General features: G+C 34.2%; 1 protein-coding gene across 1 annotated transcript; it reads left to right on the plus strand.

The window, feature by feature from the left end:
- Nucleotides 1–912: 912 nt before the first annotated feature.
- LOC132556300 (zinc phosphodiesterase ELAC protein 2-like) lies at nucleotides 913–16211 on the plus strand. Its single transcript, XM_060220683.1, has 19 exons — nucleotides 913–1124; nucleotides 2734–2784; nucleotides 4001–4071; nucleotides 4492–4571; nucleotides 5582–5618; nucleotides 6304–6435; nucleotides 6653–6720; nucleotides 7125–7161; nucleotides 7758–7905; nucleotides 8054–8311; nucleotides 9820–9926; nucleotides 10914–11001; nucleotides 11488–11626; nucleotides 11914–12062; nucleotides 13944–14016; nucleotides 14470–14593; nucleotides 15100–15178; nucleotides 15557–15701; nucleotides 16013–16211. Exons 1-19 carry the CDS (start codon nucleotides 913–915, stop codon nucleotides 16097–16099), a joined length of 2085 nt encoding a protein of 694 aa, XP_060076666.1. The 3' UTR covers nucleotides 16100–16211.
- Nucleotides 16212–17341: the final 1130 nt, after the last annotated feature.

A 17341-nucleotide genomic window follows, 5' to 3' on the forward strand; every position in this document is an offset into this window, starting at 1 on the left:
TGCCAGCATTATGCTAAAATGATATCTTTAACTGCACAAGGTGAGGATCAAAATCTGTACTTATTAGCCCAGCCAGTAATTGTCATTACAAAATGTTCCAAATACTAAATGGAATTAGTTTATCATTGGATTTAACCAGACATTGCTGACAATCCTAACAAGGTGAGTATTAATCAGAATTTCTGTTGACAAGTCGCATACCTGCCACGTCTGCAGTTTATAAAAGTAAATTTGGTCATAAAATGTTTGGTTCCAAAGCCACAAGTGGGACAAATCAGATAAAGCGTTAATAACCAATGTAACTTCAGATGATGATCTGATCAGGGTGATTAGTTCAACACTCCTTATATCATTGATGGTTTGAGTTTCTCAGGAATGTCTGAGTGTGGTGACATGGTAGTGTTTTAGGCAAGACACACTTAAGGAACACTACCAGAATCTGAATCTATGGTTTCTTCTCCAAACTCAAACTTGTACAGTTTAAAACATGGAACAAACAAATTTCAAGAAAACCCAATACCTGTTTTACAATAATATGGAGTCAAATTTTTAATCTAAAACTGATGGAATTGAACTGTCTATGTCAGAGACGTATATAACACATATATGTTATATATGTCTCTGTCTATGTAATGTAAATATCCTGTACTTTTTATGTATATGATTTATTTCTTTGTAAAACTTATGTTTGTTAAAATCTAAAATAAAATAACCTTATATCACTTTGTTTCTTTAAAAAGCAGGAAAATGACAAAAATAGTAAATCCTTTGAACCAAATTCTTTTTCAGAGTTCCGGTCATAGTGCGTCTGTTCTTGTTGTTAGCATATCCCTGGTCCGCACTTTTCCATATTAAAACAGAAGGGTTCACGCCATTCGCTCAAAGTTTGGTTACATGGTTGACGCAATCATAATGTTTCACCATGTGCGAGTTAGAATCTCTCAGCTGTTATTGCCACTTTCGGAAACAGTACGAGTTCGTAATTTTTCAAAGCTGCAAGTGTCTGTTATTTCAAACGGTGGATTTAGCACTCCAAAATCGATCCTGGTGAAAGTGGTTCATGCTGAAAAACAAGAAAAACAATGCATCGATGGACGTTATTACACACCTAAGAATTACAAGAGGTTAACATTACACACTACCTGTCATTGGTCCTTGGTTTATATCAAAATCTATCAAACAGGCATGGGTCGTGAATTAAAAAAATATTATAACTACTAGCTCAGGCGATTAATTGTAAAACTAAAGGTGCGGCCCCGGTTCCTCAAAAGTTAGTGTGATTTGACAAGTGGTTAGTGAAAATTGTTTTATTACTACTACTGAACAACCAAGAGTGTTAAATATAAAACAATCACAATATATCTGACCTGTCTCAACAAATATACAGCTGTGAAATGATGAACCATTTTCAGAAATCTGACAGCTTGTGTTCTGATATAGTGAACATGTAATACATACGACACGTAAACATACCGGACACATGGGGACAAATTATTCCTAGATCAATATATGGTACTTGAGAAGTGGGTGGTTAAAGCAAGTAGAAAATACTTGAAACTCATTTTTTTGTTAAAAGAAGGGAAAAAATAAAAGATTTGTGACATGTTGGTAATTATCTTCATCTAAATCTTATCCGACTGGGGTACAGCTGAAATAATGCACACTGTCAAAGGCAGTATGCTAAATGTTGACGTAATGTTTAGGTCAGTATGGTCATTATGATGCCTGGTTACAGCTGTGAATATGACAGTGCCCAATATGCATTGTGTCAATTTGCTTCACATCTATATTAATGAAAAGCTGGAAAGAAATCAGGATGATAATGCAATTAATTTGTTACATGGAAATGATATGTATGCAGTAGTATATTTGTGTATATGCAGCTACACACCTGGGGATCCATCATTTGCCTATGATATCCTTCATAATGTCTTACTACTATTTCCTGCGAAGAACTTGGATATCATTCTCTTCATATTTATAAATTCCCCCTGTCTTTTGATCTACTATTTATTGAGCTATTGATAAAGTAAAAATCGACTTTTTGGATTCTAACTGAAAAGGCTTTTTGCCAGTGTTTCTTCGAAGAAATGGAGGGAACCTTTTTGCAAATTTCAAAAGTGTATGTGACAGCTTTCTGACTAGAAGGACTGTGTTGCATATGAAGGATGTGATAACTCTCCCTTCAGGTCCATTCTTACGTACTTGAAAGAATTAGAACTAAAGAGCATATTTAGAGAGTAATACAAAATGAATTGTCAGACTTTGATATCGGGGCATAGCCACAATTTTTCTAAGAATACTAATATATGATGTCCCCAATTTCTTTGTGATATGAAGTGCTGTAGACTGTAAGTATGTGTGATGATAAAATTGACGAAGTGGATGCGTCATGTTTTTACAGTAATTGAATATTATTTTTCACATACAATTTCCCATTCCTGTGTTTAGATCTACTTAGTTGTCTCTGATTGTGCCAAAGTTATGAGGATTTTTGGCCTGCTTTTAGAACATGACATAGACATTGTTAGCCTAACAAGTCTGTAAGACTGATAATTTCAAGATGTAGGAACAAGTTATTGCACTAGTGTTAGGGAACAGGCCTGTAGAAATAGAAAATATATTTAATCTAGAAAGAAAATTAGAAATACGTAGATCTATAAATGCAGTTGAAGTTCTACACCTGAATTCAATCTAAACTAGACTTGATGAATATGTATCTTTCTTTTACAGTTACCTGTTTAACTGCGGGGAAGGTACAAAACGAATTTATTCCATAAGCAAGTAAGTAAAGCTTGTGTTTCTGAGATAGAGTGAGTGAGAAAAAACAGATGGTCTGTTTATTTACTCATTTTCAAGGAAGTATGTCAAAGGTGTAGGTCACATTGAGTTCAAAGGTCATATTCCTTGTATATGTAGTAAGTTCCAACTTGGTGAAGGTAACGGTAGGTCTATTTTTCATCCCATTTGCAGCTGTGTGTATTTAGCCCACCATCATCTGATAGTGGGCTATTCAAATGCCTCTGCATCTGTGGTCCGTCCAGGCGTCTGTCCGCCATCTGTAAACAATATTTGTTATCGCTATTTCTAGATTGATCTTAAGCAAATTGCATATGTATGTTCCCCTTGGTCCCTAGTTGTACCCATTTGATTTTGGGAATGATCAAGAAAACAAAATGACCCACAGGCAGCCATCTTGGATTTTTTCAATGAAAACTTGTTATCGCAATTTCTTGAAAAGTCATATGTATGTTCCCTTTGGTCTCTCCTTGTGCTTGTTTGCTTTTGACCAGAAGAAAAAAATGGCTTCCAAATGGCCATTTTAGATTTGGAAGGTGAAGATTATCATTGCTGTTTCTGCAAAGGAATGTTCAAATGTCTTATCATTTAGAGCAAAAACAGAGGGGATAAGAAGGGAAAAGATCCAACTTTTAGGGCAAAGCAGTGTTATTAAGTTCTGTTTTAATTAATAGCTAAAGTAAGTATCTAGTCTATTACTTCTGACTTGCAGAGAGTAGATAATTGAATTTAGGATTAACAGTATTGTTTTGCTTACTACCTTCAGGTTAGTAGACTGAAAGTCAATGTTATGCTGAGTTACATTATCTGTATATCAAGAGATTTTAATCTACATTGATTCAACATAGCCTATGATTTTTTTACCTTTACTCCAGTTTACGGTGGTTTAGACTCTATACTTAAGTTTGAACACAGCATCTCCCAGTTTCACAATATTAGTAGTTGCAAATTCATAAGGAATTTAGAAAAAAAAAAAAAAAAACAAACAAATAAAACCCAGTTAAACAGACATTTGATATGAAATATCTTACTTGTCCATATCACCTTGAATTGAATTAAATGGTGGAGAAATATGTACCATTTGATTTACTTTCTTATAGATTGTCTTCCAACTTTATATTTAATTGTTAATGAAAGAAGTTTTATAATGTACACACTTTAAATATGTAAATAAGTTGTCAACTATTCATGAATTTTTCAGACACAAGAAGAATGCCATTGAAGATATTTTTATTACGGTCACAAATTGGGAGAATTTAGGCGGATTGAAAGGTATGTACCTTGTAAGTTCTGATAGTACTGGGACATACACTTTAAATCAGTTCTTCCTGTCAACATCCTGATGATAAATGTCCAACACTTGATGTCTCCTTTGTGGTGTCTTGATAATTACCAATGATAGGTAGACATTCATCTGAAGTTATTTTTCAGAATATCAGCCTTGCTCCAAATTAAAAAAAATTGATTAGGTGAATGTCTCCAGAATGGGATTTGAGGTGTTGAGAACATACTGAATGGTGTATAAAACTGATGTTGAGGTTAAGGAGTAGATATACTTGTACAATTTAGTTAGATTATGATATGACACAATTTTTATATTGATTACTGATTTCCATAAAATTATTGAAATTTATCTTACCAGGGTTACACATATTGCGTGGACATTAATTCATTCTTTTATTATGTATACAGGTTTATTTACTGAACGAGTCAAGTATTTTGAAGGTGAATTCTTCCGTAAAGAGCTTAAGTTATATGGTCCAGAGTTAATGGTAAGACTATATTTTATCACATATTAAGTGTTAGACCCTCACACATGTACTAAACAAACCACAGTGCATATAATGTTATTCAACCATTAAAAGAAGACAAGACTTTAAACACGGTTTTCCTTGGGGTACAGAAAAATTGGAAAGAAAACTATTAGCAAATAAAACATTTGAAGATTTAGTAATAGTTATAAGACTACAGGGCCATACCTGGTCTTCTTATACAAGTTTCTTTATGTCTAAGTGCGTAAAATAGTATATCATAACAATGCTGGTGTTTGGGGTTTCATCTTAGGTGTCCTATTCTACTAATATACAGCATGACAAAGAAGTGAAGCACCATTTTGAATTTGTTACAGAAAACAATACTCTACATACAGAATTATCTTGCTTTGTTTTGCTGGGTTTATGACCCGTAGACAGCCAGGGTGATTTTTAGGTGGGGTCTCCTTGTGGTAGCTGGTTGCTACCTCCCTGAACAACATACAGGGAGGCCCATTATATTCTATCCAGAGTAATAAGGGTAAGGTGTCTTGCCCAAGGACGCAATCACATAAGCAAAAAACTGGTCATTTTCTCAGCTTCCAGGGAAAAGCAAACCAGTACCATGCACATCAGATCTTCATCAGACATTGCATAGGTCAACATTCTAACAGACTGAGCTATTGCAGCCTTTCTGAAGTATCCTTTGTGTATGTATCAAAGAAATGATGTTTTTCTTTTTCATTGTGAATACAAATAAAGGAGAGAGAGAGAGAAAAAATAGAATTAAATCTGAGAAGTATTTTCTAGCTCTCAGCTGAGTTATAGAAACCATATTCAACATTCATCAAAGGAACTGGTCAATCTGACTTGTATACTATTATACAAGTCAGATTGACCAGTTCATTTGATATCAATGCTTAAACTGAACATTATTTACAGGAGGAAGGTAGGACTAATTCTAATTTTAAATTCATTTGTGAAATCAATATTTGACTTTTTCATGAAAATATCTGTTTTTATTCCAACAGTTGGACCGCTTCTATGTTGGTAAAGCTCCAGTTTACAGTGAGTATGCCATTGTTACATAGGGTACATTCTAAACCTGGTATTAATGATGCAGTGTAGGTCCTCTTTAGCACTCTAGTTCATGCATATGCTCAATACACATTACAGTGAATAAGAAATTGTCTTTGAGAGTTTCACCATTCATTTAATTGGCAAGACCGACATGTGTTATTTGATGAGACAGACTCATGTTTCTTGGAAAGACTTAAAAATATAACTTCAACTGAACAATATCCTCCATTCAGCTGTACTATACCTGGACACATATACCATTTACAAGTATGTGTACTGTACCATGTATAAAATGTTTTCTTGTCAGAATGAAACATGGTACCTGTATAGTTGTGGGTGTCATGATACCTTTAAAATTACTTTTATTGTTGTCAGAATATACATTTGAAATTGTCCTTAAAATGAAAGAAATCAGTATATCTGAAAAAGGTAGTGCAATGTTATTGTTCTGAATGTAAGGCATTTAGGTCATCTGACACAAAGATAGTAATTTTGTTTTGTCCATTGTCATGTTCCATGCATAAACTTTTTTCACATTTTAAACTTCTCAAATTCCATCAGTGGGGTCCAGCTCATATTTTCCTGAAATCACCCTGAGATCTGTTGATTATTGATTCTGATTTTTCTAAAAAAAAATGTGTATAATTTTTTGATACCATTGATGTTTTTAAAGGTTTGGTAAATGCAACAATGGATTCATTCCATGAAGATGAACATGTACAGATAAAGTTCATACCATTTTTTCCTGAACTGTCTGATGAAGATTTTAAAGGATATCCACCCAGCGTTATCGATGAAACAAAAAGTGGGTATACTTGATTATTGTCATGATAATATGAAGTTACAATGGCCTCTTATAAATGAAGATCAATTAAACGTATTGAAAAAAAATGCCCTTTAATCTTTGTTTAAAATTCTATGGCTGTTGTTATGTTACCCTAACTTACACCTAGTCCTTAATATGTATTTAATTCTAATGAACCTCTATACTGTATCATTACTAATGCGTAATTTACCAATAGACTGGAAAATTGAAGGAGTACAACCAAAGATGAAGCGAAGAATGTCCTCCATAGTGTACATACTAAAGGTGAGAGCTACCTTTCTATCTGAGAGACTTGCTGTCAGTTTAAAGTCTGATTACATATGAAGGTGAAAGGTCAGAGTTGTTAGCTCCTTAAACTTCCTGGAATGGTTTCTGAACATTGATTCAATGAAAGGTAACCAGCCTTGCACCTCATACATTCTCTGTGTATGATGTATTAGTAAAAGCTCCAGGTCAGCGATCCTCCTCTCCTTCATTTGATTTTGTGCTTTCATTTCTATTATACGAAACATTAATAAGGGTCATGTACACATCCTATCAAAGATTACAAACATGACATATTATTTTGTTTGAACAAAGTGATATGTAGTTAAGATTCATTTTTAGGATACATGATAATATCCAGAATTGTGTTGGTTTTCAATTCATGGTAAATATTTCTTTGACAGTTGAGAGGTGAAAATAACACTCAGCCAGCTATCATGAGTAAGTACATCAGTTGAATTAAGAATGATCTACTCTTTCTAAATATCAAGAATGAATCATATATATGATGTATTGATGATCCTGACTGATATTTTGATCTGTGTGAGTTTAAAAATGGTTATGTCAGGAATTTTAGTTATCAGTCCTTCAACTGCTTTTTTTCCTTGTAAAGGAATAGGGAGCTTTATGTGTTTTGAAACTTTTTCATTTTTATCCCTGTAAAGAAGTTTATGTCAGTTTCTAAGAAGATGTTTGGTCTGTAGCAACCAGATTGTTGTATAACTAGACAAAATATGTGGTGTAACTCAAAATCATGATAAACATGCTTGTTGATCATAGAGATTTTCAATGTTGTCTTCGATATTGGGTTAAATACCTGAATTTTTTATATGGAAAACCCCCCCTTTTTTTACTCATTTTATTTGAATTTTTTCTCTCATTTTTCTTGTGTTTTTGGACTTCATTTGTCATTTTGAGATTTTGAGAGGGTCAAAGAGGGATCAAACAGTTGATGGAAATCTTGTTGCAAATGAAGAACAAATAACAGAACTCATGTAGCTTGTACTAAGACAAAATGTATATTTTGGCTTTTCTAGTACTTGATTGCCCAGATAAGAGGTACTTAAGCAGCCTGTTGGAGTCAGAAGATTTGAAGAAATACCAAAGTGCACAGGGAACATACGTATTCCACTTATCTCCTACCAGTGTAGTAGAAGATCCTAGATACAAAACATTCATTGACAGGTAAATTGAAATGTATATCTTTGATTTTGCTGTGAAACACAGATATTACCTAATTGTTCTCTTTTACATAAAGCTAAATATCAGTCTAAAAACAAGTACTTTTAAGTGGGTATTCAGTATGGTGATGTCTGTCCTCTTCTTTCTTCAGATTTCATAGTTCAAACGAACATATTCATGTGAAAGAAACGCAAGAACAGCCATTTCACTATCCAATCAGCACTATCCAGACTGCTCTTAATGAATTGGACAATCATGTTTTCCCTCTGCTGCCTTCCTCGGCAAACCGGAATGAACACAAATATACTGTATTACGAAGTAAGATGAATAAAGACAAAGTACTGTCAATGACAAGTGGAAAAACTCTAGAGTTTGCCAACAACTCTGTCAAAATGATCAACAATTTCAGGTTGGTATAAGCATGCCCAGGCATCCAAAATGTAACAAAATCAATAAAAGTTTGTAATTGTCAGGTATCCTGGTGACAAATAGTTACATGAATGTAAGGATGATTGACATGGGTTTGTAAATATCTGGTATCCAGGCGACAAATAGCTACATGAATGTAAGGATGATTGACACAGGTTTGTAACTATCTTGTATATTCCAAAGGGCCAAGTGACCTATTGGCATACCATGGTGTTTCTGGTCCGTCAATTTTTTCAACATATTGCTACTAGCCATGAGTAACTGAATGTATTTCGACCAAATTTTGTCAGAAGCATCCTTTGGGAAAGTAAAAAAAAATTTGTGTAAATAGTAGGTATAAGCCCCCAAGGGCCTTAGGGGTAGGGTCAAAATTTGGTATAAATGGTTGGTCTCTGTCCCCTGGGGCAAGAGGGATTGGGCCAACTAGAAAAAATAATTCAAATTCTTTAAAATCCTACTCATTCTATAGGGATGATTGGGTTTGACCAATTTTGTCTTAAGCATTCTTTGGTAATGGGTAATCAATTTTGTATAAATAGTGGGTCTTAGCTCCCTGTGGTAGATAGAGCAATGCCAAAAATTCAAAATAGAGCAAATTCTTAAAAATCTAATTCTCCTGTAGGAATGATTTGGTCTGAAGTATGAATGGTTTCGTTGACCCCTGGGAAGTTTTCCCTTGTGTGCTTGGATATTTTAGAATTACTTTTCCTTTAGTTTTAATGAAGCAATTTCACTCAAGCAAAACCTGATGAACAATCCAGGCCCTATGGGCTTCTTATTTTCTTTGCCTGCACTCGAGCATCTTCATTCCTTAAGAGACTTTCATCAAATCACACTTAAAATGACCAGAATATCTTGGACAAGTTTGAGTTTCCGGATTGGTAGGTCAAGGTCAAGGTCAAGGTCACTTAATATTTTTAGAAATTTGTTGTAAGCACTCTAGCAGCTTCACTCCTTGAGGAATATTCACCTATTTTTACACATTCTTTAAACACTTACATATGTGGAACAAGTTCAAGTTGTGGGTTGTTGGGTTGAGGTAAAGGTTACTTACTGTATTTATATTTTTTGAAAATCATTGTCATCACTCTGATGGCTTCAATCGGAAAGAGATTTTCATCAAAATTCACACACTTTGAAAGCACAAGTTCCAGTTTCAGGGTTGTTGGGTCAAGGTCAAGGTCAGCATTACTATTGCTCTAGTGATTTCATTTCTTACAGGATTTTGACCAAACCTCACACACTTACAAATGACTATAACACATTGTTACACATCAGTAATACTTGTCATACTTACTTATTGCTTTGTTCCATTAACATAAGTTACAAACTAATTGTATATTTTTCTTTTTTCCAAATTCCACCAGACAGTACCACCTTTATATGGTGTTATGTAAATGAAGTTTAAATATAACTAATGATTTATGTATGTCAGTGATGATGGAAGAAGTTATCATATTTAAATTGACCTTTCTGTTTTATAATTAGGGATGTAGCTGTTTCTTATAAGAATGGCATCCAGAAATTACAGAATGCTGATGAGAAATATCTTGGTTCAGTCAAAGAATTTGTAAAAAAACAAAAGCGAGATAAAGGTACAAAAAAGTCTTATTTCTTATGTAAAGCATTGCATTACTTTGTGTTTGTGCTGGTTATTCAGGTTTTGGACATAATGAAGGAGTTCTGGGGCAATCATTTCAAACTATTAAATGATTGTGTCTCTATTACATTCATTTGTCAAGTGTATTACATTTGTGTCATTTAAACTCACGTCAAGTTGAAAGTTTAAAAATGTCCTTGAATTCTGATAACTTTACATATACTTAAATTTGGTAGTGCATTGATATTACTTGATAATTCATTATGTTATGCTTTGGAAACAAGATTGATGTCCCTTCATTTCCAGTTAGTTTGAACAAGTCAGTAACACTGCCAACAAGTTCCATTCTTGATAGTTTTTACTGAAAATTTATAGTTAAAGATGAGAATACTTGGAAGGGTGAAGATACATCTATTTATGATCTACAGAACATTTCTTCTGAAAACACATGGCTTTGTGTGTCTACATATGCAAATGTCATGTAGATCTTGCTGTATGGATCATCATTTGTAGATAGTGTCTACTGACTCAAGGATTTTTGTTTTGCTATGATGAAGGAATGGAAGCAAGACTTAGGTGTTATTGTTTTGTTTGCATTTGAACCAAACATTCATCTAGATCAGTTTCTGAGAAAATAAATGACCAAACTAAAAGATACTTTGATTAACTCAAATTAGGGCAAAATTTGAGATAATGAGTATTGCAGACCATTTTAGTTGACTTTGAGAATTATCTACAAATCTTCATAAAAAAATTCTGATTCACATTCCTTCAACAAAAAAAAGTTATTTGATGTATTAAACAGGCTTGTAAAGGATTTAATCAGAATCTGTTTTTGTGTAATTAACCAGTCATTACAGACATTGTTATTTTAATGAGACAAAACAGGGACTTAAAGATATATAATTTTGTGGAGTTCTTGTCATCATATGTTTGTACATAAGAGAATTGAAACATAATAGATATACTTGTAAATTTTCAGTGGTATACCCAGTTATAACATTCCTAGGGACTGGAGCTACAACATCCACCCTGTTGAGGAATGTGACAGGAATATACTTGGAGATAGAGTAAGTTTCAAGGCTGATGACTTTATTCTCTGTATTTAAGAATCTTTCACTCTCTTGGAGATTAATGGAAAACCTTTCACTGGTAATAGCAGATAGAGAAGTAGGTATTTTGTTTTACTGGGAATGGTAGATAGATAAATAGGTATCTTTTATTGGTAATGGTGATAAAATGGATATTTTTCACTGGAAATGGTAGATAGATAAATACATGTAATAATAGATAAATAGCAAACATTTCACTGGTAATGGTTATAAATAGGATGTGTTTCACTGGTAATGGTTATAAATAGGATGTGTTTCACTGCTAATGGTTATAAATAGGATGTGTTTCACTGCTAATGGTTATAAATAGGATGTCTTTCACTGCTAATGGTTATAAATAGGATGTCATTCACTTGTAATGGTAGATAGATAGATAGGAGATCTTTCACATTCTGACACTTTCTTCTGCCTTACAGCTCATTGCATTGTTTTCACACATTTTAGCCCAGACGCTGCCATTCTGTTGGACTGTGGAGAAGGCACTTTCATGCAGATGTACCACCACTTTGGTAGTGAGACGAGCAAAATGCTAAGAAAACTCAAGTGCATCTTCATTTCTCATCTACATGCCGACCACATTGTGGTTAGTGTGAGCCAATAGTTCATACTTTGCTGAGTTAATTAGTAGCACTTTAGTTTCTATGTGAAATCAAAATTTTAATATTTTGTTTCTTGATGTGAAACTATCTACCGGTATATGAATAGCAAGCATTAGTTTTTAAATTTTTTGTTTTTTTGTACAGACTGTACCATTGTACCATTTTATCAGTAGAGAAATCAGAATATTCGACCAATGCTTTTGTTTTTCACATAGAACGAAGAGTTTTAAGAAAAAAAATTCTGAGTTTCAATTTATTTGTATTGTTCCAGGGTTTAGCTAGTATTCTTAAGCAGAGACACTTGGCATTTAAGGAGATTGGAGTTCCAGTGGAGCCTGTTGACATCATTGGAGAGGATGACATGACCAGTTTAATCTATACCATAGAATACTTTGTACCTAATATTTTGCAGGAGACAGTGTAGGTTTATAGAAAATCAGAATATTTTGACTTGTGGTCTGCTTTCATCAGCAGCAAAAAGCTTGTATAAGATTCCTCATTTAGACTCAACAGATTTAGATCATTTAGTCCTTGTATACACCATAATATTCAATCATTTAATTTCTACAACATGGTTCACTGGTCAAGATTAAAGAAAGGACATACCGGACAATTTCTGCAAAGAAAATCTAACACTTGTTTATATTCACATCATGTTATTGGGAATTGAGAGTTATACACCTAATCATACCCAAGCGAAGAAGTTTTGGGGTGCGGGTATACTGGAATCACCAATCTAGATTAAGTATACACCGTCAACTTCTGCACTTCATTAACTTTTGGTGGTCATCAATAGTCAAGGTTAGTCTCAACTTCACCAGCATAGTCAGTTCAGGTCCAAGATGTGCATATCTCAATATGAACTAGTCTGAATTTCAAAATGGCTACCAGCAGCCAGTTTGGATTTTGGTATTGAATTTTGTGATGGCAATTTACTGCAGGCTGCGACATATACTGTACACCAGTTTCGCTCTATAAAAATTTAATGATTTTAAGGAGGTAGTGGAAATTTCACTACTCCTGACTGGAAAAGTGTCACTTAGGGTAAAGACAAACTTTAGATTGATCCAAAACATATCTATTTATTATGGGGCCAGAGATTTCCCCCTATACAGTAATAATCTGAAGATGGCTGCTAGTAGCCATGTTGGATTTTGACATTGGAATTTTGTTATTGTTATTTCCTAAGAACTAATGTAGTGATCGTCATCAGATATTGTGGTTCAGGTAGGGTCTTAATCATGTATGTCACATTGTAAACTTTCTTGGACATTCAAGATGGATGCCATTTTGAATTTGATACTCGAAGTTATTCAGTCTTTCTAGGTCACCATAACAGAATCTCAGGGTGACCTTTTGTGATACCTTTTTGTTCGGCATTGTCAGTTGTACGTCAGTAAAATTATAACTTTTTCTACTTCTTCTGGAAAACCCCTGAACTGATTTCACTGAAACTTGGTAGAAACCATATATGGCCAAAGATTTACCAAAACTGTATATTGTATGGTCCCCTGAGGGATGGAGCTAAAACGGTCAAACTGACATAAATTTCAGAAATCTCAATATCCAAATATGGTTGAATCAAGTTGTGGATGAAAGGACCCTAAGGTGTTTAACCAAAATTGTTAACTTTAATACTCCCAGGGTCTTGCATTTCCCCTTGGGAGGGAGTAAAGTTTACTATAGTTTATATAGGAAAATTACTTTTTTGAACATAATATGTTTATTTTTATTGGAAAAAGATCAAACTTGGTTAGAATTGTTGGTATAGAATGAGAATTTGATGTAATGCACTTATTGACCCTAGCCAAAAAGGGTCAAATTTACAGAAATTTCAAAAGTTTTGGGTAAAATCTAACACTCTTCATGGATGGAAGGGACATAAAATAAAAATTCTCAATTCCTACACAAATAACATTTCTCATCTGTATACTACATTCACTCCCGTTGTTTGTGAGTTAACTCGGGTTACTATTTAGGCCCCCTTGGCCTCTTGTGTATGTATAACTGATAGTGCTACAAATCTTACTAAGAACAATAGATCATAGATTCATCAAATTCACCATGAATATCTTCTGCATTACAAACATTGCTAACTATGACATTACGTAGAACTTAGGGATTGACTCCAAATATCTATTTACAACTGAAATAAAGTGTTTTAAATGTAAATTTCTGCATTCCCTTTCATAAAAACAATTCATTATGATTTACTAATGTGACTGTAGGATGATTGGCCCTGAGGATCCTTGGTTTTCTGTTCAGGACTGAATACTGTAGCTCATTTTTATCTCTTTTTAGTTTACATGTATCAAGGAACTTCAGATCAAAAAGGTACATGTCAGAAATTCATACAAAACTGAACTTGCAAGAGGTAAGATTTCGCAGTTTTATTGACATCAAGGGGGCATTGTGTCTTAACAGCATTCACTATTTTATTTTTTATTTTTCATAAATGTTGGTTACTGCTAATAATAACTTATTTTAGTGACCTACAAGTTAGGACATTTCATTGACCTTGACGTTTTGGTAATGTTTTGGGTTTAGTCAAGGTCATTACATTGACATCAGTAAAACTTGCCATCTTGACTTCAGACTTGCTATCAGTTGTGAAATTGGATCCTTGCGTTTGTTGAACTGAAAGGAAGGAATAAAAACATTAATTACTAATGCAGCTAATGCATTATTCAGACAGATGTTAATGAGTTTGACTGACTATTTAAGTGGTGTGTTACATCTCAAATGAATTTGTATCAGTATGTGGTATTAGTTGTGCCATTACTTTGCCTCTTTCCTGTGTTAATCGGTATTCATGCTTGTTTTTCAGTTGACAACTGTTAAAGCTCTACACAACTTTGGTCGTGCACATTCTGTTTCCATCAAACATGACAGTGGTTGGCACCTAGTGTTTTCAGGAGACACCATGCCATCCGACAGTCTCATTAGGCTTGGTGAGTTCCCCTCTCTTCTTGTTGAATAATTTAAAGGCTGCTTTAGAACAAACATTTCTTATTGGGTACAGGCCCATGTTCGGCATCCCATCCTCCTATTTTTCACATCTCCATTCAGCATTATTGTAAAAAGAAACATTGAATAAGAACTCATGCATAATGTCAGTTTTGTTTAAACTGCATTTATCTGTACACCAGAATTATTAACAAAGACCATTAGATAATTTTTACTTTTGTGCTGCTGTTTAGTGTACAACACCATGTCTACGTACCTAATTGTGATATTATAATGACCTGTTAGGTGTAGAAGATGTGTGAAGTATAGAGGGAAACAGCTCTTGCCCCATTACTGGTAAAATAGGATACATGTTCTCCGGTAATTAAAAGAAAATAAACATTAAGTGTTTAAAAGTGATTCAAATGGGTAGAAAGTAAGTTGTGATACCTGCTAGAAAAAAATCCTTAAATTTGTTCACTCGGTAGAAAATCTGTTTTTTATTGGACAGGTTTTAGATGTGACATACTAATACATGAAGCCACCTTTTCTACACAAGCTGCAGCTGGAGCCAAGAAAAGTCATCACAGGTAAACATTATCATTATTCACATTAACTAGCTATGAAATGTTTTGAATCTTTCCAAGTAATTCAGAATGATTCCTTGTCAGTTTTACAGCCAGCATGCAACTAGTCAAAGCCAGGAACAGTTCAACACTTGAAAATACTAACCTTTTGAGATTTTAACATCACTCTTTCTGACAAGTCAATTTGCAATGAAAATGTTATATTGCATGGTCACATAACAGTGTACCATGCAATGATATTTTTTCTCTTGAAATATAACAGAAAATGATTCATTCAATTACAAATAGAGCAAACACAGCACATGATGTAATAAACAAAATCATACCACAGAATCTTAAACTTTCTTTAGGAAAAATATTTTAACAAGTCTCTGATTTCAGTACTGTAGAAGAAGCAGTGACAACGAGTAAACGTATGAAAGCCAAGAAAACCATCTTAACTCACTTCAGTCCACAAACTCTACTGGATGAGAAGAAGTTGATCTTATCACAGACTGATTTAACGATTGCAATGGACCATATGAGGGTAAAATTAGTTTTTGGAAGGAAGAAACAAAACATTATATTTTATCATTAATGCTTCAGTTTTTAGTTTTAAAAGTGTGTAATTACACCAATAATTAACACTATTGTTAATTGTTTTTTGTTCTTACCCCATTAGCAGCTAGCTCGCTACAGTAATAAAATCTCCTAAAAATCTGCCATTTTTCCTACAGGCTTTTCTTGGTGCCTACTTTTATAAGTCGGTGATATTTTGTCAATTTATCAGGCTTTCTGAGAAAATGCTGGCATGTTTTATCCAAGTGATCCTAAATGTTATCATTCTTTTTATTTCAGCTTCAAAGGAGTGATCTGGAATACACACCTCTTTTCAATCCGTTTCTCCTGGAGTTATCAAATTATACGTTCTACAGATGGCGTTAGATGACCTGATGATAAGTGAGATCTCAATGTATACTATAGCACAGGTGTCAATGAACATTAAAAATACACTAGTGTCCATGAATGGTGTATCAATACAGAGATGTTTGTGAATCCTGTTACCATACAAAGAAGTCCATGGATGGTGTTACGATACACAGATGTCCATGGATGGTGTTATGATACACAGACGTCCATGAATAGTGTTACGATACATAGACTTCCATGTTTGGCGTAACAGTACACCAAAGTCCATGGGTGGTGTTATGATACTCAGAGATCCATGAGTGGTGTAACGATACACAGAGGTCCATGGATGATGTAACAATACACTGGTGTCCATGAATGGTGTTACAATACACTGAGGTCCATGGATGATGTAACAATACACTGGTGTCCATGAATGGTGTTACAATACACTGAGGTCTATGGATGATGTAACAATACACTGGTGTCCATGAATGGTGTTACAATACACTGAGGTCCATGGATGATGTAACAATACACTGGTGTCCATGAATGGTGTTACTATACACTGAGGTCCATGGATGATGTAACAATACACTGGTGTCCATGAATGGTGTTACAATACACTGAGGTCCATGGATGATGTAACAATACGCTGGTGTCCATGAATGGTGTTACAATACACTGAGGTCCATGGATGATGTAACAATACGCTGGTGTCCATGAATGGTGTTACAATACACAGACGTCAATGAAAGGTGTTACAATACACAGACGTCCATGAGCGATGTTACGGTACACAGAGGTCCATTATTAGTGTAACAATACACTGGAGTCCATTATTGGTGTTACCGAAGCATCTTGACAAGACTTCAACAAATCATGGTTTACACATGTCGATGAATGTGTTACATCAAACTTTGCATATAACTTGCCAATTTCCATATTTTGTGAGTTGCACCGCACAGGTGTCCATGTTGTACACTCGTACAATTTATAGTTACACTAGTTAGCCTATTGTGGGAGGTCCTGAAGACCCAGTAAGTTTCGCACCTCCTGTGCATGAAACAATCAAGATCAAAGCTAAACCTGTGATATTATTGTGAACTTCAGTCTTACAATTGTGTTAGTCTTTTTTTTTTATCTTAATGAGGTCATTACTGTTGGACATTAATTATGAAATATGGGTAATATGAATCTCCAATATTATCTTCCTACCTCAAAGATGAATTTTTACAGTGATGATGCAGGGATTTGAAATATGAGAGGATATATTCG

The sequence above is a fragment of the Ylistrum balloti genome, unplaced genomic scaffold (assembly GCF_031769215.1).
Source record: "Ylistrum balloti isolate Yb309-2 unplaced genomic scaffold, AGI_CSIRO_Ybal_v1 Utg370558, whole genome shotgun sequence".
Lineage (NCBI taxonomy): Eukaryota > Metazoa > Mollusca > Bivalvia > Pectinida > Pectinidae > Ylistrum > Ylistrum balloti.

What these genes read in the sequence shown, in the direction of transcription:
- LOC132556300 (XM_060220683.1), top strand. Translation starts at nt 913, where the DNA reads ATGTTTCACCATGTGCGAGTTAGAATCTCTCAGCTGTTATTGCCACTT. An exon ending in TACAAAACATTCATTGACAG is followed by an intron (nt 7,906 to 8,053) that starts GTAAATTGAAAT and finishes TTCTTTCTTCAG; the next exon opens with ATTTCATAGTTCAAACGAAC. An exon ending in CGACAGTCTCATTAGGCTTG is followed by an intron (nt 14,594 to 15,099) that starts GTGAGTTCCCCT and finishes TTTATTGGACAG; the next exon opens with GTTTTAGATGTGACATACTA.